This window comes from Somniosus microcephalus, chromosome 9, assembly GCF_052327205.1.
Source record: "Somniosus microcephalus isolate GS21.2 chromosome 9, FLI_Smic_1.0, whole genome shotgun sequence".
Taxonomy (NCBI): domain Eukaryota; kingdom Metazoa; phylum Chordata; class Chondrichthyes; order Squaliformes; family Somniosidae; genus Somniosus; species Somniosus microcephalus.
This window is the reverse complement of record NC_140995.1, coordinates 32,700,063-32,723,733: the sequence shown is the minus strand read 5'-3', so window position 1 is coordinate 32,723,733 and position 23,671 is coordinate 32,700,063. Positions and strand designations below refer to the sequence as shown.

The 23,671-nt window shown below is 43.1% G+C and overlaps 1 protein-coding gene across 5 annotated transcripts in view; it reads right to left on the bottom strand.

Moving 5' to 3' along the window:
• Positions 1-23,671, bottom strand: part of fbxo9 (F-box protein 9) — a 94,122-nt gene that overhangs the window by 67,521 nt on the left and 2,930 nt on the right. For 2 of the 5 annotated variants that reach the window (XM_085996466.1, XM_085996470.1), the window contains exon 2: positions 9,767-9,847. The exons of 1 other annotated variant lie outside the window; for it this stretch is intronic. In XM_085996466.1, the coding sequence (XP_085852592.1) occupies positions 9,767-9,847 (81 nt within the window). Of the gene's footprint in view, positions 1-9,766; positions 9,848-10,569; positions 10,697-23,671 lie in introns of those variants that run through there. 2 more of the 5 variants (XM_085996471.1, XM_085996467.1) reach the window with 2 other exon arrangements.

Genomic DNA, 23,671 nt, shown 5'->3' with positions numbered 1-23,671 from the left:
GGGCTAGTGTTTTGAATGATAGTGTGGTAGGTAGGGCAATTGGTAGTCAGAAGGTGAATGGAAGTGATGAGGCCAAAAAAAAACTGGAGAAGTAGTAATATGGAAGCTGGACACGCGAGGCAAACTAGACAACAAATAGATCCGCTGATCCAATGCACCTTTTAATACAACTTCAGAGCTCAGAAGGTTTTAATCCTGCCAGTTTTACTGATGGCTCTGGCACTGGGCAGGACCTCTGGATCAAAATCGTGTTATAAGACTCCATTTTAAATATTACATAGTAATACATAGGGCCGTATTTTGCGACCCCTACGGCTGCATACGATGTGCACACACGCCCTTATGGTCCACGCAAGTTCCGGGTTTAGGCATGCAAAGCGCATGCGCGAAAAACCAGAACTTGCAATCTGTCAAGACTCTTGACAGATCATCCGCATCCCCGGGAAAAGGGCCTGCGCAGGCGGAGAGTTGCGCTATTTGCCCAACTTCTGCCCGGCGAATGCCCTTGAAAGTCTTACACCTGGAAAAACAGGCATAAGGCTTGATTTAACCAGCGCAAGAGTTTTAAAAAATAGAAAAATAAAATGTTAGCACTCATTCATACATTAAAATTAAAAAGCCTGTCCAATAAAGTAAATTTATTTTTAGTCCCGCTAAGACATATACATATTTCCCCCCAAAATTAAATTATTTAAAATATTTAATTGAATGACATTTTAATTCATTTGAAATAAGTAATTTTTAAAAAATTTATTGCATGCGTTTGTGTATTTTTTGTGATCCCCATTCATACTTATGGTAGTTCTGTACATACGGAATCCCCATAAGTATGATTGGGGATTCCCCTTCTATCGTTGGTTGGGCCAGCCCACGTGATCCCAGGGGCGCTTGCGAACTTCATGCACCCCTTTTCAGTTCTACCCCTCTAGAAATGAACCCCAGCACTTGGTTTACTTTTTTTTTTAATGGTCTTATTAACCTGCATAGTTACTTTTAATGATTTGTGTGTCTGTACCTCCAGACCCCTCTGCTCCTCTACCCCTTTTAAAACACTTATTTTTCAAGGAGTATGTGGCCTCCTGTGGCGGTCTGAACAGAGTGGGATTAAACGGAGTGGACTTGAACAGAGTGCTTTATTTGGGAATTTGGAAAGAGTGGGAATTCGGAGAAGAGGGGGACGGAGCTGTTGCTTTTTGTCTACACTACTTTGCAGTGCTGTGTGTTACAGGTAGATATTTAATTTTAGTACCCTTAACTTAAGCTCGATCAAGTAAGTAGTCAAGAAACTACACTGTAAACTAAGTTACCTAAATACAAATTTAATTAAATAAAACAAGGTCATATAGGGATGGCAGCACGAGGGAGTTTGTGGAGAGCATTGTGATCCCGGACAACCATGTTTGCAGTAAGTGCCTGCATCTTGAGGAACTTCAGCTCAGAGTTTGAGAGTTGGAGTCTGATGTGCAGACATTGCAGGGCATCAGGGATGGGGAGAGTTACCTGGACACTTTGATCCAGGAGGCAGTCACACCCCTTTGGTAGGCAGTGGTACAGGTCTGGTTAGTGGTCAGGGACAGGAGGGTGCGACTGCAACTCAGGCAGGTAAGGGGACCCCAGGTGCAGTGCTGGAGGAGCCTCAGCCTTTGCTCTTGTCCAACAGGTATGAGGTTCTTGCTGCCTGTGTGGATGAGGGAAAAGCCTGCAGGGTGAATGAGCAAGCTGACCATGGCACCATGGTGCAGGAGGCCATTCAAGTGGGGGGAGTGAAAGGGAATGTAGTTATGGTCGGGGACAGTATAGTCAGGGGGATAAAGACTGTTCTCTGCAGCCGCGACAGAGAATTCCGAAGGTTGTGTTGCCTGCCAGGGTTAAAGACATCTCCTCGCGGCTGGAGAAGAACTTGGGAGTGTGAGGGGGAGGATCCAGTTGTCCTGGTCCACGTAGGAACCAACGGCATAGGTAGAACTAGGAAGGAGGTTCTGCTGAGGGAGTTTGAGCAGCTGGGATCCAAATTAAAAAGCAGAACCTCAAAAGGTAATAATCTCTGGATTGTTACTTGAGCCACGCGCAAATTGGCATAGGGATAAACAGATTAGAGGTTTAAATGTGTGTCTCTAAGAGTGGTGTGGGAGGAAGAGGTTTCAGTTCATGGGGCACCGGCACGAATATTGGGGAAAGAGGGAGCTGTTCCATTGGGACGGGCTCCACTTAAATCAGACTGGGACCAGTGTCCTGGCGAACCGAATAACTAGGGCAGTAGACAGGGCTTTAAACTAATGAAGGGGGGTGGGAGGATTCAGGAAAGAGTAAATTTAAAAGCAGCGAGAGAAATGTCAAGGCTCTACAGCAGAGTAGAGTTTTGGGTAAAAATAAGCAGAGTGGGTCAGGAAGGGACAGAGAGAGTAACAAAGGTAATAAGGCATCAGTGACTAAGGCGACATCAGGGAAAAATAGAAATAAGGCACTATATCTTGCGGGAAGCATTCGCAACAAAATAGATGAATTAATAGCAGAGACAGAAATTAACAGGTTTGATCTAATAGCCATAACGGAGACGTGGTTGCAAAGTGGCCAAGGTTGGGAACTAAATATGCCAGGATACTTAACTTTTAGAAGAGATAGGCAAAATGGAAAAGGAGGAGGGGTAGCCCTGATAATAAAGGATGGGATAAAGACAGTAGAGAGAAAGGATCTTGGCTCCGAAAATTAAGAAGTAGAAACAGTTTAGGTGGAGCAAAGAAACAGCAAGGGGTAGAAAACATTGGTGGGAGTTGTTTATAGGCCTCCAAACAGTACAGGAAACTTTGGCTTATCCGGAGGTTAAAAGTCCAGAAAGCTCTATCTACCAGCAAAATTCAGGAGCCGTTTCCTATAAGTTTTTTTACTCTCGTTGCTTTTCCCCCCCCCCCAGTCAGGCTCTGCAAGGTCTATAGCTAAGCAACAGCTTCAGCTAGAGACGCTTTTAAGCTGCAGCCGACTGTTTTGAAGCTGTTGCTAAGCAACAGGGTTTGTTGATTCACACGGAGCTGAAAATCTCCGTATGTTTCAACATTAGCGCTGGTTTGTCCGGCAGTTTTGATGGGACAGCAACAGCTCGGTCCCGTCGGTGCCGGATATCACAAAGTTTCCTGTAGTTGTAATGTAGGGCAGAGTATAAATCAGGAAATTAGAGGCGCATGTAACAAGGGTAATACAGTGATCATGGGGGACTTTAATCTACATATAGACTGGGCAAACAAAATTTTCAGTAATAGTGCAGAGGACAAATTCATGGAATGTATGCAAGATAGTTTTCTACATCAGTATGCTGAGGAACCAACTCGGGAACAGGCTATTTTAGATCTAGTATTGTGCAATGAAAAAGGGTTAATTAATAACCTTGTAGTAAAGGGGCCTTTAGGGAAAAGTGACCATAATATGATAGAATTTTATATTGAGTTTGAAAGTGATTTAGTTAAATCGGAAACTAGGGTCTTAAATCTAAACAAAGCAAAGTACGTAGGTATGAGGGGAGAGTTGGCTACGGTAGATTGGGACACTACATTAAAAGGTATAACGGTAGACAAGCAATGACTAGCTTTTAAAGAATTAATACATAATTTACAACAAATATACAGTCCTTTAAGGCATAAAAACCCCACAGGAAAAGTGGTCCAACCGTGGCTAACAAGAGAATTTAAAGATAATATTAGATCAAAGGAAGAGGCTCATAATGTTGCCAAAAAGAGCAGTAAGCCTGAGGATTGGTGGAATTTTAGAATTCAGCAAAGGAGGACCAAGAAATTGATGAAGAAAGGGAAAATAGAATGAGAGTAAACTAGCGAAACATAAAAACAGACTGTAAAAGCTTCTATAGGTATGTAAAAAGGAAAAGATTAGCAAAAGTAAATGTGGTTTCCTTACAGGCTGAGACAGGAGAAATTATAATGGAGAATAAGGAAATGACAGAGAAATTGAACAAATACTTTGTGTTTGTCTTTACGGAAGAAGACGCAAAAAACTTCCCGGAAATAGTGGAGAACCAAGGCTCTAGCGAGAATGAGGAACTGAAAGAAATTAGTATTGGTAAAAAAAAAAAAAAAAATAGTACTGGAGAAATGAATGGGACTGAAAGCCGATAAATCCCCTGGACCTGATGGCCTACATCCTAGGGCTTTGAAAGACGTGTCTACAGAGATAGTGGATACATTGGTTGTCTTTTTCCAAAATTCCATATATTCTGGAACAGTTCCCGCAGATTGGAAGGTAGCAAACGTAACCCCACTATATAAGAAAGGAGGGAGAGAGAAAACGGGGAATCACAGACCAGTTAGCCTGATATTGGTCGTAGGGAAAATGCTAAAATCTATTATGAAGGACATGGTAACAGGGCACTTAGAAAATAATAATAGGATTGGGCAGAGTCAACACGGATTTATGAAAGGGAAATCATGTTTGACAAATCTGTTGGTGAGTTTGTAACTGGCAGAATAGGTAAGGGGGAACCAGTGGATGTGGTGTATTTGGATTTTCAGAAGATAGTCAATAAGGTGCCACACAAGAGGTTATTAAACAAAATTAGGGCTCATGGGTTTGGGGGTAATATACAAGCAGGGATTAAGGATTGCTTAACGGATAGAAAACAGAGAGTAGGAATAAACGGGTCATTTTCAGGTTGGCAGGCTGAAACTAGTGGTGTACTGCAAGGATCAGTGCTTGGGCCTCAGCTATTCACAATCTACATCAATGATTTGGATGAGGGGACCAAATGTAATATATCCAAGTTTGCTGATGATATAAAGCTGGGTGGGAATATAAGTTGTGAGGAGGATGCAAGGAGACTTCAAGGGGATATAGACTAGCTAAGTGAGTGGGCAAGAGCATGGCAAATGGAATATAATGTGGAGAAATGTGAAGTTATCCACTTAGGTAGGAAAAACAGAAAAGCAGAGTATTTTTTAAATGGTGAGAGATTGGGAAATGTTGGTGTTCAGAGGGACCCGAGTGTCCTTGTACACGAATCACAAAGTTAACATGCAGGTACAGCAAGCAATTTGGAAAGCAAATGGTATGTCGGCCTTTATTACAAGAGGATTAGAATATAAGAGTAAAGACGTCTTACTGCAATTATATAGGGCCCTGGTGAGATCACACCTGGAGTATTGTGTACAGTTTTGGTCTCCCTACGTAAGAAAGGATATACTTGCCATAGAGGGAATGCAACGAAGGTTCACCAGACTGGTCCCTGGGATGGGGGGATTGTCCTATAAGAACATAAGAAATAAGAGCAGGAGTAGGCCATACGGCCCCTCAAACCTGTTCAATAAGATCATGGCTGATCATCGACCTCAACTCCACTTTCCTGCCCAATCTCCATATCCCTTGGTTCCCCTAGGATAAAAATCGTGCCTTTTACGTCCATCAAGTCCCTGTCATCACAAACCATCTTGTAGTAAAGCAACAGTGATTCCTCCCCTCCATCCGAATAGTTTTCCATTACAAATTTGCATGCTGTACTGCAATGAACACCTGTGCTGTCGACAACAGTGGCAGCACAGTTTCAGTTTGCTACCCTCAGCACGGTTGTGTGTGAACAACTATAGCCAAGTTATTTAGCCACAGGAGAGAAACATTAGCTCACCAAATGCCATTTGGCTGCTCTCTGGATTACTCACTGACATTCTTACTGTAACTACAACTATGGAGAAATTGAGCAAGAAATTTTGAAGCCTAGCCCAACAATTTTGACATGCCTTGCGTTGAAATATTTATCTGAAATTCGAATCATATTCTCTCATTCAACCTGAGCATCAAGCAGCACCTCGACTCCAGGTAACACCCTCTCGCTTCTTTTCTACTGCAGATAACAGTAGCAGTGAAGGCTTGTACTCGTCATAGTAGCAGCACTGGTGCTCTCTTTTTAATGTTCCGTTGTTCCGATCTATCTTTTCTTTCCAGTTTTGAAGAAAGGTTCGACCCGAAACGTCAACTCAAATTTCTGTCCATGGATGTTGCCTGACCTGCTGAGTTTTTCCAGCATTTTCTGTTGTTATTTCGGATTTCCAACATCCGCAGTATTTTGCTATCGTACTAGTGTTTGGTTCACTGCCACACCTCTTCTAGGAATGCCTACCTTGAAGAAGTTCTGCTCTTCTCTTCGACGGGATCTCCATTTGGCTCTTCAACCTTGTTCATCTTCATTACTTTCAGTTTCCCTTCTCGTGTTTGATACCTTTTATTGTCTCTTTTTTACTTCTTTTGTTTCTTTTATTCTTTTGTCCGATCGCAGCCCTGCCTCCGATCTATCTTTTCTTTCCAGTTTTGAAGAAAGGTTCGACCCGAAACGTCAACTCAAATTTCTGTCCACGGATGTTGCCTGACCTGCTGAGTTTTTCCAGCATTTTCTGTTGTTATTTCTCCCTTTTTCCTTCTTTGCCAGATTTTGAACTGCCTGATTGTCTAAAAGTTGAGTGTGTGTAGCAGTTCCTGCTGGAAATGGTACACATTCAGGCTAAAATTTGATGAATCACTCCACAAACAAACGCAGATAAAATAGTTCATCGCAGTTAAAAAGACAAACCATGATCTGTGCATGTTTGTTTTTAAATATGATGCGGAGGTGCCGGTGTTGGACTGGGCTGGACAAATGTGAGAAGTCGCACAACACCAGGTTATGGTCCAACAGCTTTATTTGAAATCACAAGCTTTCGGAGCGCTGCTCCTTCGTCAGGTGAAGTGAAGAGAAGCCTTCATGAATTGAATGTCTCTAATTTGACGACGTCAGCTTCGCTCATTTGGTAGCCTTTCCACCTGAATCAGGTGGTCACGAGTTCAAGCCCCACTCCAGAAATTGACCGTGCAATGCAGGCTGACACTTCAGTGCAGTGCTCAGGGAGTGCTGCATCAGTAGAATTGCCAACTTTCAGTTGAGACATTAAACCATTCTGCTTGCTCAGATGGACGTAAAGGATCACATGGCACATTTTTGTTTGAAGATCAGGGAGTTCTCCTGATGTCCTGGTCTACATTTATCCCTTAACCACCACCACTAAAAATAGATTAACTGGTCATTCAACTCATTGCCATTTGTGGGACCTTGCTGCGCACTAATTGGCTGCTGCGTTTCTTTACTGAAACCTCCCTCTCGCTTACAATCGATCTTTCCATTGGCCATGAGAATGTACATTCAATTAGAAAATCTCATTTTTGAAGATGCCTCCAAGATCCCAAAAGACAGGCTGAATGCACGTTTTAGTTACACTTGTAGTCCAGAACCTCTTGATTCCAGTTTCTCTTTACCCCCTCCTAACAACACTTTTCAATCAGGAGCTGCTCTTTAGACATCTGAAGCTTCTCAACCTGAAGATTGGATATACACGGGTCCAGAAAGTACTGCTGGAGATAATGGCAGATGAACGCTCAACACATTCACCTGACATTCCTTTGTCTGGTATTTTGATGTTAGTGTTATGCCGTGTATTTTAAATAGGTTAACGCCTCCTCTAAAAATACTAAATTTAATACTTTAAATTCTTAATAAAATCTACTAAATGAACACGGGTTGAATAAAATTGTTTTTCCCAACAATACTATCGCCAAAAAATGAAAAGCTTTGCTTTTGCGAAAGGCGATACCGGAGTTTGGGATCCCTTCCTTCATTAGTATTTTGTGATGTAGCCAAGGATGGCACTAGTTCTTACTGTAACACAGCAAATATAATTCAATAGATTGCTTAGGCCAAAACAGAAGGAAGGCTCCCTTCTTTGTTATGTCAGATTTTGTCTTTTGTTATTCTGCACTTTACACATTGGAATTGAGGGCGTGGGCAAGGCTCCTAAAAAGGTTTCAAAGAGCTGCACTTCAGCACCAGAAGAGGCACATGCAGCTCATGAGATGCTGGTTAGCCATCCTTGTAATAGTATTATTTTCGCAGGTCCGCGGCGTACTCTGGAGCTATGCCACAGACCGCAGTTTTTGGGCCAATGCCAAGTGCTGAATACAATCTTTCAAAAAAAATTAATGCCATGAAATCTAGTTTTTCTATTAGAACTGGTTTCTGGTGTGGCACCACCTTCAACTGTATATGATCTCCCCTCAACTAATCTCCCGTGTAAGCATGAACCCACCCGCTCCAATAAAAACACAAGCTTTAACACTTTCGATACACAGAATTGAAATAAAACATCTAGCATATATTTTTAAAGTAACAGGATGTGCACATAGATATAAGATTTTTGTCACACTTTTGTGTCAACTTTTCATTATAAATTCCTATGTCCACATCTATTACAAAAAACTGACAACGTGAACTTGTCTGCAGTATTTACACCCTCCCACCAGCAATACCACTGCTGCACCTCAGTTTTACATGTCTTAGATCCTCAGCCTGCAGTGTAGAGAAACTCATGTTCCAACCAACTCGACTTCTCTGCTTCCCAACTTGCCAGTGAATGCCAGGCTCCAATTATCCCCTGCTCTCTAACTCCACTTCACTTGAAGGCTGCACTTGGTGCTGGCCGTCCTTGTGCAATGCCATAACAGGCTGACGAGTATCAATTTAAATGGCAAACTAATACAAGAAAATATCCACAACAAAACCTTTAAATCACAATAAATGGAATGCTAAACCCCTTCAGTTAGGCCCACATATCCAAGTCAACATTTTCGGCTAGGAAACCGGAACAATCCATGGACATCATTAACCCTATTCATTGGTCAATCTGCTAAGAGGCACACTGGAGAAGTATGGAATACCCCACCTTCTCCTTTCTTTTTAGCTCCCCATTGTCTCATCGTCCATTAACAAGTCAGCGAAGGCTGGCAAAGCCTCGGGTAAGCCCGATTACAAATATCCATCACGACTGAGATTCAAAATAAAGTCTAGCACCATAGTAGAAAACTAGTATTTTTGCTAGTCATGATCAAGGTGCATATAATTATACACACTGAAATGTGAACTTTTACAGTGTGACTGTCGAACACTACACATGGATATGTAAAGATACACACAAATTTTAGATTTTTTGAATGGCATTACTTTAACATCGGCATTAGCCCATTAGTTTCAAAGAAGTTAATGCTGGTGTTAAATCCAATCAGAAAATCTAGTCTGCAGTAATTTACTATGGTACATGGTGAGTCAGTTGTGGCTGAGTGGTAACAGTCTTGCCTTGGAGTCAAAAGGTTGTCCCACTCCATAGACTTGAGCACAAAATCTAGACTGACACTCCAATACAGTACTGGATGAGTGCTGCACCGTTAGAGGTGCCAGTTGAGATGTTAAACCGAGGCCCGGTCTGCCCTCTCGGGTGGACGTAAAAGACCCCATGGCACTACTTTGAAAAAGAGCTGTGAAGTTCTCCCCAGTGTCCTGCTCAATATTTATCCTTCAACCTACATCACTAAAACAGATTATCTGGTCATTGTCTCATTGCTGTTTGCGGGACCTTGCTGTTTGCAAATTGGCTGCCCGTTTCCTACATTACAACAGTGACTACACTTCAAAAATACTTCACTGGCGCTTTGGGACGTCCTGAAGTTGTGAAAGGCACTATATACATGCAAGTCTTTTTTCCTTTCTCTCTTTTACATTTACATATGGATTTTTATTTAAGATGTGACTGCATAAACTGTTAATAATCAAAGTCCAACAAAATATGTTTTTGTTACAGATTGTTAATAGAATGCTTTGGTAAATGCACGTGTGCTCTAGATCTGGTAGAATGATGCAGTCTGCTGCAATATGGAAAACATTTAATTTTTTTTAATAACAAAGTAAGGTTACTACCTGAAGGTTTGCTTCTTCAGGCCTTTCGTTTTCTTCAGCATCAATGACACCAGTAAAGTGATCTTTTTCACTGTCTACCTGCTAATAGAAGAGCAAATTGCTTTTCTTAGTTACACATCAACTAAAGACACTAAATCAAATAAAGATTTTAAATTCATTTAAGTTTTCACTCGAAGATGTCAGTCTCTTCTAAAAGTCTGAGTATTATAAATATTTGCTTGGATAAAGCAATGCTGGTCACTCCCATAAGTGATCTGAGCATCTTACATTTGGGAGTATGTCCATATTGCCCAATGTCTAATTATACAATAGCATAACTCAGAGCTGTAACAATCGGACCTTGTATTCTGAGCCGGATATTCTGTCCTTCGCATGTGCCTTTGCATACGCTTATCCAATCTTTCTAAACTGACCTCCTACATTTGAGCTTCCAGCTCTGGGTCTCAGGCCTACATTTCAGTACAGGAAACTTTGTGCTATCCGGCACCCACGGGACCGAGCTGCTGCCGTTGCCTCAAAACTTCCGTACTCTCCAGAGTTAATGTTGAGAGATACGGAGATTCTTATCTCCGTATTTGACAACAAACACCGTTGCTTAGCAACAGCTTCTAAACACTCGGGTGTGGCCCTAAAGCTCTGTAGCTGAAGCTGTTGCTATAGCTACAGACCTTGCACAGCTTGACTGTTCAAACAAAGCAAAAAAAAAACAAACAAAAAGAACAAAAAACGGCTGCTGATTTTTGCCGGTGGCTCCAGATTGCCGGATAGCACAAAGTTTCCTGTATCTTGTTTTAAAACCTTACTGGCTGCCCATGTGTCCTCCTGTCATTTTTTTTTTCTTTGTGCCCTCAGCCAGGAACAGAGTTATGGCACGGACTTCCTCCCAGTTATTGATCCATCATGAGGTCTGTAAATGAAACCAGTTCCTCTGCTCCTCCTTTGGGGTGTCGGTTTAAGGAAATCATATCTCCTGCTGTTCTGAAAATGAATGGAGACAATTCTGGCTAATGGGCCTGGGGTGAGAATTGACCCTCACTGTATCAGTTTGAAACTAAAGGTGAGCTGTTCCATTCCAGGAACTGGCTTCAATAAACATCTTGCATGCCTGCAATCTGTGGCTGTTTATTAAAACTGGTGTGAAATCATGTAAAAACATAGCTCAATCCCCCCAAAAATCAAAACAACTTGACTTGATATTTTTGCTCAGTGTGGTGACAATGTTAGCTGAAGGTAGTCTGTCTGAGTATGTGCAGTGTGCTAAATTTGCCAGGATGCATCAGCTAGCCAAATGACAGAATACTTCACCCTCAGTCTCCAACAAAAAAACTATTTAGTTGATTTGTAAAATTCAAGAAAAGCAAGAGGAAAAAATTCAAAAACCCTATCCAGGTAAATTTCAAGCAGAGAGGGAGGGGTGTGTGGGTGTTGGGTGTGGGGTGTGTGTGTGTGTGTGGGGGGTGCGTGTGGGGGGCGTGCGTGGGGGGGGCGCGCGTGGGGGGCGTGCGTGGGGGGGGCGTGCGTGTGTGTGGGGGGGCGTGCGTGTGTGTGGGGGGGCGTGCGTGTGTGTGGGGGGGCGTGCGTGTGTGTGGGGGGGCGTGCGTGTGTGTGGGGGGGCGTGCGTGTGGGGGGGCGCGCGTGGGGGGGGGCGCGCGTGCTTATGTGCGAGACAAAAGGAAAGAGAATATGAAAATTACAAGAATGTACTGATTACACATCTGTTGTAACTTCTGTTCTACAAGCTTTGTAAGTGAATTAAGCTGAGAATGTGTGTCTTTTATCATCCCAATTTTGCTTCATTTTTCAAAAAAAAGTTGAATTTTCCAAGCAAAAAGGAAGCTTCGAATTCTCTCATTCTGATTACTTAGACCTGTGTGAGTGTGAGGGAGAGATACAAAGATAGAGGCAGGCAGATTGGACCTTCATTTCTTATTAAATTCTATTCGGAAAGAAAGACTTGCATTTATACACCTTTTACGACCTCAGGACATCACAAAGCGCTTTACAGCCAACAAAGTACTTTTGAAGTCGTCACTGTTGTAATACAGGAAACATGGAAGGCGTTTCCTACGTTACAGCACAGGAGGCCATTCGGCCCATCGTGCCCATGCCAGCTCTTTGAAAGAGCTCTTCAATCCAATTAGTCCCACTCCCCCGCTCTTTGCCCATATCACTGCATTTTTTTCTTTTTCAAGTTCATAAACAGTTTTCTTTCAAAATTTATTATTGAATCTGCTTACACCACCTTTTCAGGCAGCGCATTCCAGATCATAAAAAGTCCACGCATTAAAAAAATTCTTCTCATCTCCCCATTGGTTATTTTGCCAACTATCTTAAATCTGTGTCCTCTGGCTACTGACCCACCCGCCAGTGGAAACAGTTTCTCCTTATTTACTCTATCAAAACCCCATATAATTTTGAACACCTCTATTAAATCTCCCCTTAACCTTCTCTGCTCGGAGAACAATCCCAGCTTCTCTAGTCTCTCCACATTACTGAAGTCCCTCAACCCTGGTATCATTCTAGTAAATCTCCTCTGCACCCTCTCCAAGATCTTGACATCCTTCTGAAACTATGGTGCCCAGAATTGGACACAATACTCTAGCTGAGGGCTAACCAATCATTTATAAAGGTTTAACATAACTTTGTTGCTTTTGTACTCGATGGGCTGGTTTTTGTCAATGGGGGGCTTTTGGAGGCGGGACTCCCCTGCTATTTTCCCTTGATTGCCCTTGTTAAGTCCGCCCAGCGGGCTTAGCAGGCCAATTAAGGAAAAGCCAGTTACAGGTGACGTCAGCGAGTGCCGTTTCAACTGTCAAGAGCTTTTGACAGATGAAATGTCATCATTTGACAGCGCTGTGAAGCTGTCAAACACTGACAATCCGTCTTCTAAGTTGTGTCCTTACTCAAGACTCAGTTAGAGAGCTCTCCTGACCAGAAAGCAGAAGGCTGCAGCTTTTGACAGTTCAGCGGCCATTCTGCTTTCTGTGCCGGTGAGCTGAGGGACTCCCGAGACCTGAAGGGAGGAAGCCTGCAGGAAGAAGTAACGGTAAGTAAAACTTATTAAAACACTTTACACACACCTCACACACTTACCTCTGCACACATGTACCCATTATACTCACCTGCACTCCGGACATCTCGGCCCCTCTGACCCCCGCAGACCGACGGCCCGCCTCGCTGACCCTGGCAAGGTTCGGAGCCGTCGGGAAGCCCACACTTCAGGGCTCAAAATAGGGATTAGCCAAAAAACTGCCTGTTAACTATCTGTTAACAGGCAGTTAATTGGCATTAATCCCCTTCCCGCCTCGAGGAGGTGGGACCCGGCGCGGGTCGGCTACCCACCTCCTGGCAAGATGGCATGGAGGCGGGGTGGGCACCCGCCCCCAAATTCTGCCATTTTTCCGGCAGTCCCGCCTCCAAACCCGCCTCCCCAGGGCTGGCAAAATCCAGCCCTATGCCTCTATTTAGAAAACTAAGGATCCTGTATGCTTTTTAACAGCTTTATCAACTTGTTCTGCCACCTTCAATGGTTTGTGTCTGTGAACCCCCAGGTCTCTCTGTTCCTGCACCCCCTTTAAAATTATACCATTTAGTTTCTATTGCCTCTCCTCATTCTTCCTTCCAAAATACATCACTTCACACTTCTCTGTATTAAAGTTCATCAGCCATGAGTTTGCCCATTTCACCAGTCTGTCTATGTTTTCCTGAAATCTGCTACTATCCTCCTCGCTGTTTACTACATTTCCAAGTTTTGTGTCGTCTGCAGCTTTGAAATTGTGCCCCCTCTACCCATATCCAAGACATTAATACGATCAAAAAGATGCATCTATTTTTACTTTTTTTTTTTAAGTTGAATTTTGAAAGCAAACAACACCTTCTTGTGGAAAATCTGTCAAGAGGACAGGGGAGGAGAGGGTGAGGGCATCTCACTACAAATCTTTGGCAAAAGCAAGTGGGAGTGGATGGAGAGTTATGGGTGAGAGAAGTGGCAGAAAAATTAGAGGGAGGGGAGCACAACAGGGATCGAGCAGGCAGTTCATTAGGGAGGGCATAGGGCTAGTGATGGGAGTGTGTAGGGCTATCGATGGGAGCAAGAACATGGTAGGAAGGAGGGTGGTGGGAATGTGAAGAAATAAGGGATACAAAAGTAGCAAAGGGGGGGGGGGGAAAAGAGGGAGAAAAGAAAGGTAGCCTCCTAGGGCCACATCTTCCCCACAACCTCCCACAGAAAATGCAGCCTGCAGCAGCCGCTGGCACCTCGTTAGATTTCCCCGCCACACCATCCATCACTTCCCACCCAAAAGAAAAGAAAAAGACAAAGAAACAGAAAGACAAAAAGTTAAGAGATATTTTCAAGAGCTGGGCGACTTTCAGGCTTGGGCTGATAAGTGGCAAGTAATATTTGCACCACAGAAGTGCCAGGCAATGACTATCTCCAACAAGAGAGAGTCTAACCACCACCCCTTGACATTCAGCGGTATTACCATTGCCGAATCCCCCACCATCAACACCCTGGGGAATCACCATTGACCAGAAACTTAACTGGACCAGCCACATAAATACCGTCGCTACAAGAGCAGGTCAGAGGCTGGGTATTCTGCGGCGAGTGTCTCACCTCCTGACTCCCCAAAGCCTTTCCACCATCTACAAGGCACAAGTCAGGAGTGTGATGGAATACTCTCCACTTGCCTGGATGAGTGCAGCTCCAACAACACTCGAAGAAGCTCGACACCATCCAGGACAAAGCAGCCTGCTTGATTGGCACCCCATCCACCACCTCCAAACTGGTGCACTGTGTCTGCAGTTTGTACCATCTACAAGATGCACAGCAGCAACTCACCAAGGCTTCTTCAACAGCACCTCCCAAATCCACAACCTCTACTACTTAAAAGGACAAAGGGAGCAGGCGCATGGGAACACCATCACCTGCAAGTTCCCCCCAAGTCACACACCATCCTGACTTTGGAAATATATCGCAGTTCCTTCATTGCGCTGGGTCAAAATCCTGGAACTGCCTCCCTAACAGCACTGTGGGAGTACCTTCACCACATGGACTGCAGCGGTTCGAGAAGGCGACTCACCACCACCTTCTCGAGGGTAACTAGGGATGGGCAATAAATGCTGGCCTTGTCAGCGTGCAGTGATTCAGTCCTAACCGAGCAATGAAATGCACTGGGATTTTGCACAAAGGGATCCTCTAAATCATGTGTAACTGATACTAGTGTTGCTTTAATCTAATATAGCCGCAGTAAAAATCCACTGGGGCTTTTTGCAAAGGGATCCTCCAAAACTACATTGTTATTAATGTATTTTTCATGTGCCCTTTTGTGAAAAGTGGTTTTTGTGAAAAACGGTGGCATAGTGGTTAGCACTGTTGCCTCACAGCGCCAGAGACCTGGGTTCGAATCCGGCCTCGGGCGACTGTCTGTGTGAAGTTTGCACATTCTCCCCGTGTTTGCGTGGGTTTTCTCCGGGTGCTCCGGTTTCCTCCCACAGTCCAAAGATGTGCGGGTTAGGTTGATTGGCTATGATAAATTGACCCTTAGTGTTAGGGGATTAAATACGTGGGGTTACAGGGATAGGGTGGGATATGTGTTGGTGTAGGGGTTACGGGGATCGGGTGGGATACGTGTCGGTGCAGGCTCGATGGGCCGAAATGGCCTCTATCTGCACTGTGGGGTTTCTGTGATTCTGTGATTTTCTGACTTACTGTGTGCAATGTCACCAGAGATCCACTTGTACACACTGTCATGAATCTTATCATGACTCATGAAGTAACACTGGGCGGCCAGCTGGTGGCGCCGTCCAAGGAGTATAAATACTCGGGCGTGGGCCCAGCTTGCTCAGGATGTTTCTGTAACCAGGAACTAGTGATGTAACTAGAAACTCATGGTTGTGAAACAGTTGATTAAAGCCTTGTTTTATACTCAAACTAAGTGCTCAGTAGTCTTTTTACATCACATACTGTATATAAAAAAAAGGCATGTCGAGCAAGCATTTGTCCAAATTCAGCATGACACTAACTCATGCAAAATTCTGCGTGCCACGTTTGGGCTCAAGTTTTTATGTTAATAAAATAGCAACAAATTGCGTATTCATAAAATAGCGACAAATCTGAACTGTACAGGTAGGTAATCATAGAAATTTATGGCACAGGAGGAGGCCATTTGGCCCACCGTGTCTGCTGGCTGAAAAAGAGCTACCCAGCCTAATCCCACTTTCCAGCTCTTGGTCCGTAGCCCTGTAGTTTACGACACTTCAAGTGCATATCCAAGTCCTTTTTAAATGCGATGAGGGTTTCTGCCTCTCCCACCCTTTCAGGCAGTGAGTTCCAGACCCCCACCACCCTCTGGGTGAAAAAAGTTCTCCTCAACTCCCCTCTAATCCTTCTACCATTTAATTTAAATCTATGCCCCCCCCCCCCAGGTTATTGACCTCTCTGCTAGGGGAAATAGGTCCTTCCTGTCCACTCTATCTGGGCCCCTCATGACTTTATGCACCTCAATTAAGTTTCCCCTCAGCCTCCTCTGTTCCAAAGAAAACAACCCCAGCCTATCCAATCTTTCCTCACAGCTAAAATTCTCCAGTCCTGGCAACATCCTCAATGTATGAATCAAATCAAAAATAGGTATATAAACATTCAGTAAGAGCAAAAAAAAACAAGCATAACCACTCAGAAAAATAAAGCAATAAAAGGAGAGGAAATGAATTGAATCAACTCCAAATTATTTTGACACAATGCTTTCGGCCATCATCTTGGTTTCTCCATAAGAGGACTATTTCCTACTGAAAATACGGTTTGTGAATTACGACATTTCGAAGAAAATGATAGGACTTGCATATATCGTAGCATTTTCTGTTTAAAATGCCTGCATCAATGTTTTCCAGTTGGAGAACTGTACCTATGCAGGAAAACTCAGGCTGTTATTCATGGAGGTGCCCTGGACTATCCCTCTCAGCTGCAGCCTAAAGATGCATCTGTACTGACAACTTGCATCATTTTATGATTGACAGCAAAACAACCTATTCATCGAGCATTCCAGGACTTGTTTGTGAGCCCCACCAACTCCTGCATTCCTGTGTATCAACACAAAACGAATGCAGATGAGAAGACCCAGTGAAGCCACTATTGGAAACAGTTATGGTTACTGGAATATTTTTGGTTGTATAACTCAAAAATACAAATGAAGAAAAAAAACCTTCAAATTTTTCTGAGGAAGCATTAAGTGTACAACTGTGTATTAGCTGACCTCTTGCAACTGCAGTCAACAAGTAAGTGAGCCGAACTCTAAAACAACTCGGGAGAAGACTAGCAAATGGTGGGAAATTTGAACAGGAATGACTTGGAGAAGGTCTTTATTTTAATAACGTATCCCAAATGGTTACACCAGTTCCGTTTCTTTTATTTACTAAAGAACTCAAAAATAACCAGGATTCAATTCCACGGTGAAGGAGGATTATTAAAGTAAAACAGAAACTGCTGGAAACACTCAGCAGGTCAGGCAGTATCTGTGGAGAGAGAAACAGAGTTAACGTTTCAGGTCGATGACCTTTCAACCTTTTTCCAGTTCTGACGAAAGGTCATCGACCTGAAGCGTTAACTGTTTCTCTCTCCATGGATGCTGCCCGACCTGCCGAGTATTTCTAGCATTTTCTGGTTTTATTTCAGATTTCCAGCATCCGCAGTATTTTGCATTATTAAAGTTTGGAAGGAGGTTCTGAGTAAAAGTCCTGATTTAAATAGGTGTTTTATGGTAACACCAAGTACTGTTCCAGAGATAAGAGGCAAGCAATGAAATATGCACATTAGTTCAATTTTCAAAATTTTGGGTCTTTGTTACAAAAATCCATATCCTTAATAGGTAGACAGCTGAAGTGATGAGCCACTCTCCATATTACATGCAGAGGTTTATTTATGTATGAAAGTGTGATATTTATCTATCTGCAGTGGGCAAGAAAATAGCATTTGGTTATTTTCTACAATCTAATCAAAAAACCTATACTTCATTGCCTCTAGGGCATCTTTCCGAACTTCATCCCAAATTCTTCAGTGGAGATGTGAAGCCTTCCCTATTGGAGTACGCCACCCTTACAACTTCATAATAATCTCTGACTCATCATGAACAACGTCTCAGGAGATATTAAAATTCCATCTAAGATTCTCAATGATTTTAGCTTCAGGACTTCAAGTCTGGTTGATTTTCTTGCTGGTTGACAAATGTAACGTTTAAAAAAAATATATACTCTTCAGATACAGACTTTCTACTATTCAGACAAAAGTACAAAATGCGAGTTTCACATGTATTATTCAATTCGAGGAGACCTTACAAGCTCATCTCTGTCTCAAACAATTACACTCAAGAAACACAGTTGCTTCCCTTGATTAACTAAACTCGCCTATAATTAACTGGAGCAATCTCAAGTCAAATAACCACGTAACATTATTCTCATTCCCTGCCGCTCATTTGTGCCACTTGCTTAGACTATTCGACACATCAGATCCTTCCTTATTAGCCACTTACAGAGCTTGTGTTTTGTTTCAAAAATAGATTCACAGGTTTGGGAGCAAAGGACACAAAGCGTGCTCTGTCAATCTTAATATGGAACTCATACATAGCTATATAAATTGACAACTACATTTATGAAAAGTGATTGAAACAAAAAGAAACTGGGAGACCTGGTTCAAGGGAATCAATTTACAAATTTACAGGTGACAGTTTCCAAAATTATATTCAACTGCAGTCCACTGCTGAGAAAATATGATCAAGTGTAGAAGCTGAGAGGCTGCTTCCTGTGGCTGGAGAGTCTGGAACTAGGGGGGCACAGTCTTAGGATAAGTCAGCCATTTAAGACTGAGATGAGGCGGCATTTCTTAGAGAATACAGTTTTGGTCTCCCTATTTAAGGAGGGATAAACTTGCATTGGAGGCAGTTCAGAGGAGGTTCACCAGGTTGATTCCTGGAATGAAGGGGTTGTCTTATGAGGAAAAGGTTGGGCCTATACTCACAGAAACCCCACAGTGCAGATAGAGGCCATTTCGGCCCATCGAGCCTGCACCGACACATATCCCACCCTATCCCCGTAACCCCACGTATTTTAATCCCCCTAACACTAAGGGTCAATTTATCATAGCCAATCAACCTAACCCGCACATCTTTGGACTGTGGGAGGAAACCGGAGCACCCGGAGGAAACCCACGCAAACACGGGGAGAATGTGCAAACTCCACACAGACAGTCACCCGAGGCCGGATTCGAACCCGGGTCCCTGGCGCTGTGAGGCAACAGTGCTAACCACTATGCCACCGTGCTGTCATTGGAGTTTAGAAGAATGAGGTGTGATCTTATTGAAACATAAGATTCTGAGGGGGATTGACAGGGTAGATGCTGAGAGGATGTATCTCCTCGTGGGGGAATCTAGAACTAGGGGGCATAGTTTCAGAATAAGGGGTCTTCCACTTAAGACGGAGATGAGGAGGAATTTCTTCTCTCAGAGGGTCGTGAATCTTTGGAATTCTCTACCCCAGAGCGCTGTGGAGGCGGAGTCATTGAATATATTCAAGGCTGAGATAGACAGATGTTTGAACTACAGGGGAGTCAAGGGTTATGGGGAACAGGCAGAAAAGTGGAGTTGAAGCCAAGATCAGATCAGCCATGATCTTATTGAATGGCGGAGCAGGCTCGAGGGGCCGAATGGCCTACTCCTGCTCCCAATTCTTATGTTCTTATGTTGTTAATCTGTGGAATTCTTTATCTCAAAGGGCTGTGGATGCTGAATCATTGAGTAGATTCAAGGCTGAGATCGATTGATTTTTGGACCCTAGGTTAATCAAGGGATGTGGGGATTGGGCGGGAAAGTTGAGTTGAGGTCGAAGATCAGCCATGATCTTATTGAATGACGGAGCAGGCTCGAGGGGCCGTACGGCCTACTCCTGCTCCTAATTCTTATGTTCAATGTTAGAGCAACTAGCAGAATAAATATATTACAAAGAGCTTATTGTCTCCAGAATCTCTCTTTTAAAAAAAAGCATCAGGTAATCTCCCATGGCATTACTCACAAAACAAAACATTGCCTCTCTCCCTGTAACCATCTCTCTTCTCACCCCCTATTGCAATTCTGGTCTCTATCTTCCTGTATGACTCTAACACACTGTCTTTCATTTTTATCTTTGCAATGATGTCTCCAACTCTACATACGTCCCACTCTCTATGTCATTCATATTTTTTCTCATGTCGCTAGGTGTAGCTACAAGTCTTTCTTTCTTTCTATCCCTTCTCTTTTTGTTTCTCACTGTCCTTTTCCTCTCAGCTCCTGTGGAGACCTGGAGCCAGAGTCAGGGCTGCAACCTTCTGACAGCCACATAACAATCATGTCTCTTCTGACTGACGAGTGGGGTTCTAGAAAATGGAATTGGGAGGGGGTTTAGGACAGGGCACAGGTCTCAGGAGAAATCGTTGCAGGAACTGGGGCAGAGAAGAAGCAGAATTCAGGGTTCGGACATTCCTTTGCCCCAGGCTGATCTTTCTGTCGACATCATGCTAGATCCATAGCCATGGTTGCTACTGAAGTGCAACACAGATGGGCGAGATAGAAACTTGGGAGTCCAGGACGGCAGGGCCTGGGGCCAAGAGGGTGAAAGGCTCACCCTCACCCAAATCACCAAGGGAACATGCTGGGAGGGAGAAAATAATCTGGCTGGAGAGCAGAGTACAGTGAGTTGTTTGAAGGAAATCAATTCCAAATTACATTCATCTACTGTCTACTTTTAGCAAAGCGCTCAGAAAATATAATCAATGCTTTAACCTCGGGCAGAACAAGCAAAGTACAAGTAACTGAGCATTCCCAGTGTCTCTCTTTTGCATTATGTTGCTACAAAGCCAATTCCCACCAGTATACACCGGTGTTTTATAGCCTTGGGTAAAGTATTAATATTGGGGGAGGGACTGAAAGCAACGAGAGGCACAATCCAATCAGGAACCTATTGGAAGACTGATTCAGATCAAAAATGTAAGCAAGTTGGTACATTGCCAGCAATTTACACCATACAGAGATCAAAAGAATGTTGGAGCCGTGATCAGAGTTAAGGATCGTCAGTACAACTTGAACATGCTGAAGCTATTTCTGGTATTACTCACTTTCCTTAAATTATTGAAAGGAAACTACTTTCACAATTTTAATAATTTACTCAAACAAATTCTCAATGCTCCTGCACTACGTAATTTTTTTTTTTAACATTTCATGTTGAAATACCCAACCATAACAGGAAAAAACATCCATACAACAGCGAATCACACCACTTATATAATTGATTCATCTAAACCAGACCACTGCTAAGGTACCAAACAAACCCCCAAAATGAAGGAAATTGGAGCCAAATGACCACATATTATTAAATAAGTAAAAGCTTCAGTACTTGCCCCGATTAGTTCTGCCAAGGCTAAACTCCAAACGCTACTGGCTGTTTTCAGTCCATTGATCTGTTGCTGCTCGAGGTCAATAGTCTTTCAATTTTCACATTAGTCTAACTACCACAGGAAAAGCCAGGACAGAACTGCTAATCACATCACTTTTGTAATCAATTAATTAATCTGCTTAAACCAGCCCTCTGGTAAGGCACCAAACAAAGAAGTTTAATCAGTTCTGACAAGGTTCGACCCGAAACGTTAACTCTGTTTCTTTCTCCTCGATGCTGCCTGACCTGCTGAGTGTTTCCAGCACTTTCTGTTGTCATTTTAAGTTTAATCACTTCCTGGTATTCATCAGCTAAAATTATGTTAATTAAAGTCAAAATACACTTTCACTGTCCGAGTCTTTCGGATGTGACATTAAACCGATGCTCCCTCTGTCCTCTCAGGTGGATGTAAAAGATATCATGGCACGATTTGAAAAGCGGCAGATTTCTCCCAGTGTCCCTCATTTATCACTCAACCAACATCACTAAAATAGATTAGCTGGTCATTATCGAATTTGTGGACTCTGCTGTGCGCAACTTGGCTTCCGCAATTCCTTACATTACAACAGTGACTACACTTCAAAAGTACTTAATTTTCTGTGAAATAATTCCTTGTCATGTGGTTATGAAAGATGCTATATAACTGCAAGTTCCTTCTTTTTTAAATGCCACATTGTACAGACCCTTCACGTTCCACGGGTCCCTCATTGCTCGACTATAATGAGAGCAAAACAATGCTTTTCTAAATGGACACAATGATTATTTATAACAAAACATAACAAAGTGTTATTAAAATCTAGTTTGCTCAAAATAAAGCCCTTCCTCCAATCTGTTGAGGAGTTTAAACACATTACAGGAAACTCTTTTTTATCCGGCACCGATGGGACCCCGGTTTATCCAAAAGTCCGTTTTACAGAGAGGTATAGCAAAAGGTACGAGAGCCCGGTACACAGCAACAGATCCAGGCGTCCCTGTTGCTTAGCAACAGGTGCAGGAACCCCACCACAAGATCCAGGCGTCCCTGTTGTTTAGCAACAGGTGCAGGAACCCCGGTTACACAGCCGCAGATCCAGGAACGGCCACTAATATGAAGTAAAACTTAACCAGCAAAATTCAGGAGTAGGTTCGGGTAACAGAGATTTCCAGTTATTTAGGTGCCAGTAAATCGAGAGTTTCCTGTAATGTTACTTTTCACCCATGTCATTAGATTTTCCCCATTCTGAAGAAGATTGACAGGGTAGATGCTGAGAGGTTGTTTCCCCTGGCTGGAGTGTCTAGAACTAGGGGGCAGTCTCAGGATAAGGGGTAGGCCATTTAAGACTGAGATGAGGAGGAATTTCTTGAGGGTTGTGAATCTTTGGAATTCTCTGCCCCAGAGGGCTGCAAATGCTGATAAGTATATTCAAGGCTGAGATAGATAGATTTTTGGACTCTAGGGGAATCAAGGGATATGGAGATCGGGCGGGAAAGTGGAGTTGAGGTCGATGACCAGCCATGATCTTATTGAATGGCGGAGCAGGCTCGAGGGACCATATGGCCTACTCCTGCTCTTATTTCTTATGTTGTTATAACCCGAGCCAGCGGCAATGCAGGTGACATTGTTCCTACAGTATCTACCTCCTCTAATTTTAAGCAACCACCGGGAAGTAAATGGTAGCAAAATATCTCAACTCAAAGTATTTTATTTCCAACGTCCCCAGATGGCTGTCAAGACTGGGAAACCCCAGCAAAGAAACTCACCATTTCTATAACTGACCATCAATGCTCTAACATGCTGCGCCACTGGACTAACATAAGAGCTTGTTAAAGTATAAACCACTGAAACTAAATTTTAAAAGTTTGGGGTTCGTGACCAACAACAAACATTCATTTTTAATAACCTGAAAATTCAGTTACCATAAAAGCCCCTCTTTTGTACTGAAACTGTTAATTTATAAGCAGGTTAATCACATCCTGGTTTCTGGACAACATCACGCTTCTTCTCATTGCTGTGTGTGTTCTACTGGGTCTGCACATAACCCCATAAAACAACATGAAGTATAGTATTTTTTCGACAAACTCTTCATAATTCATGGCGTTAACGATTTGCATTTCCATGACTGTTCTCCAGCTGTTGCAGAGAGCAGAATGTAAAAAGCGAGAGGTGAGTTGTTTGCACTTAGTGACACCGAACACGGGGTCAGTGCTCCTATATGTAGAAAAACTACATACACGACAGAAATACAGCAGATCCTCCAGGCGTCATACAATTTGTGTAATAAACTATAGGAAGAAGATATGCCTTTTCTTAAAAAAATCCATAAGGACACACTGGATTGCCCCAACTGTAAGAACCTTATGTTGAAACAACTGTTTGTTTTGGCTACTCATCTGAATGACCCAAAGTCACCTCTTCAGGGGATTGAGAGTCTTGATTCAACAGCAGGTCAGTTACACAATAGGAGTAGGCCATTT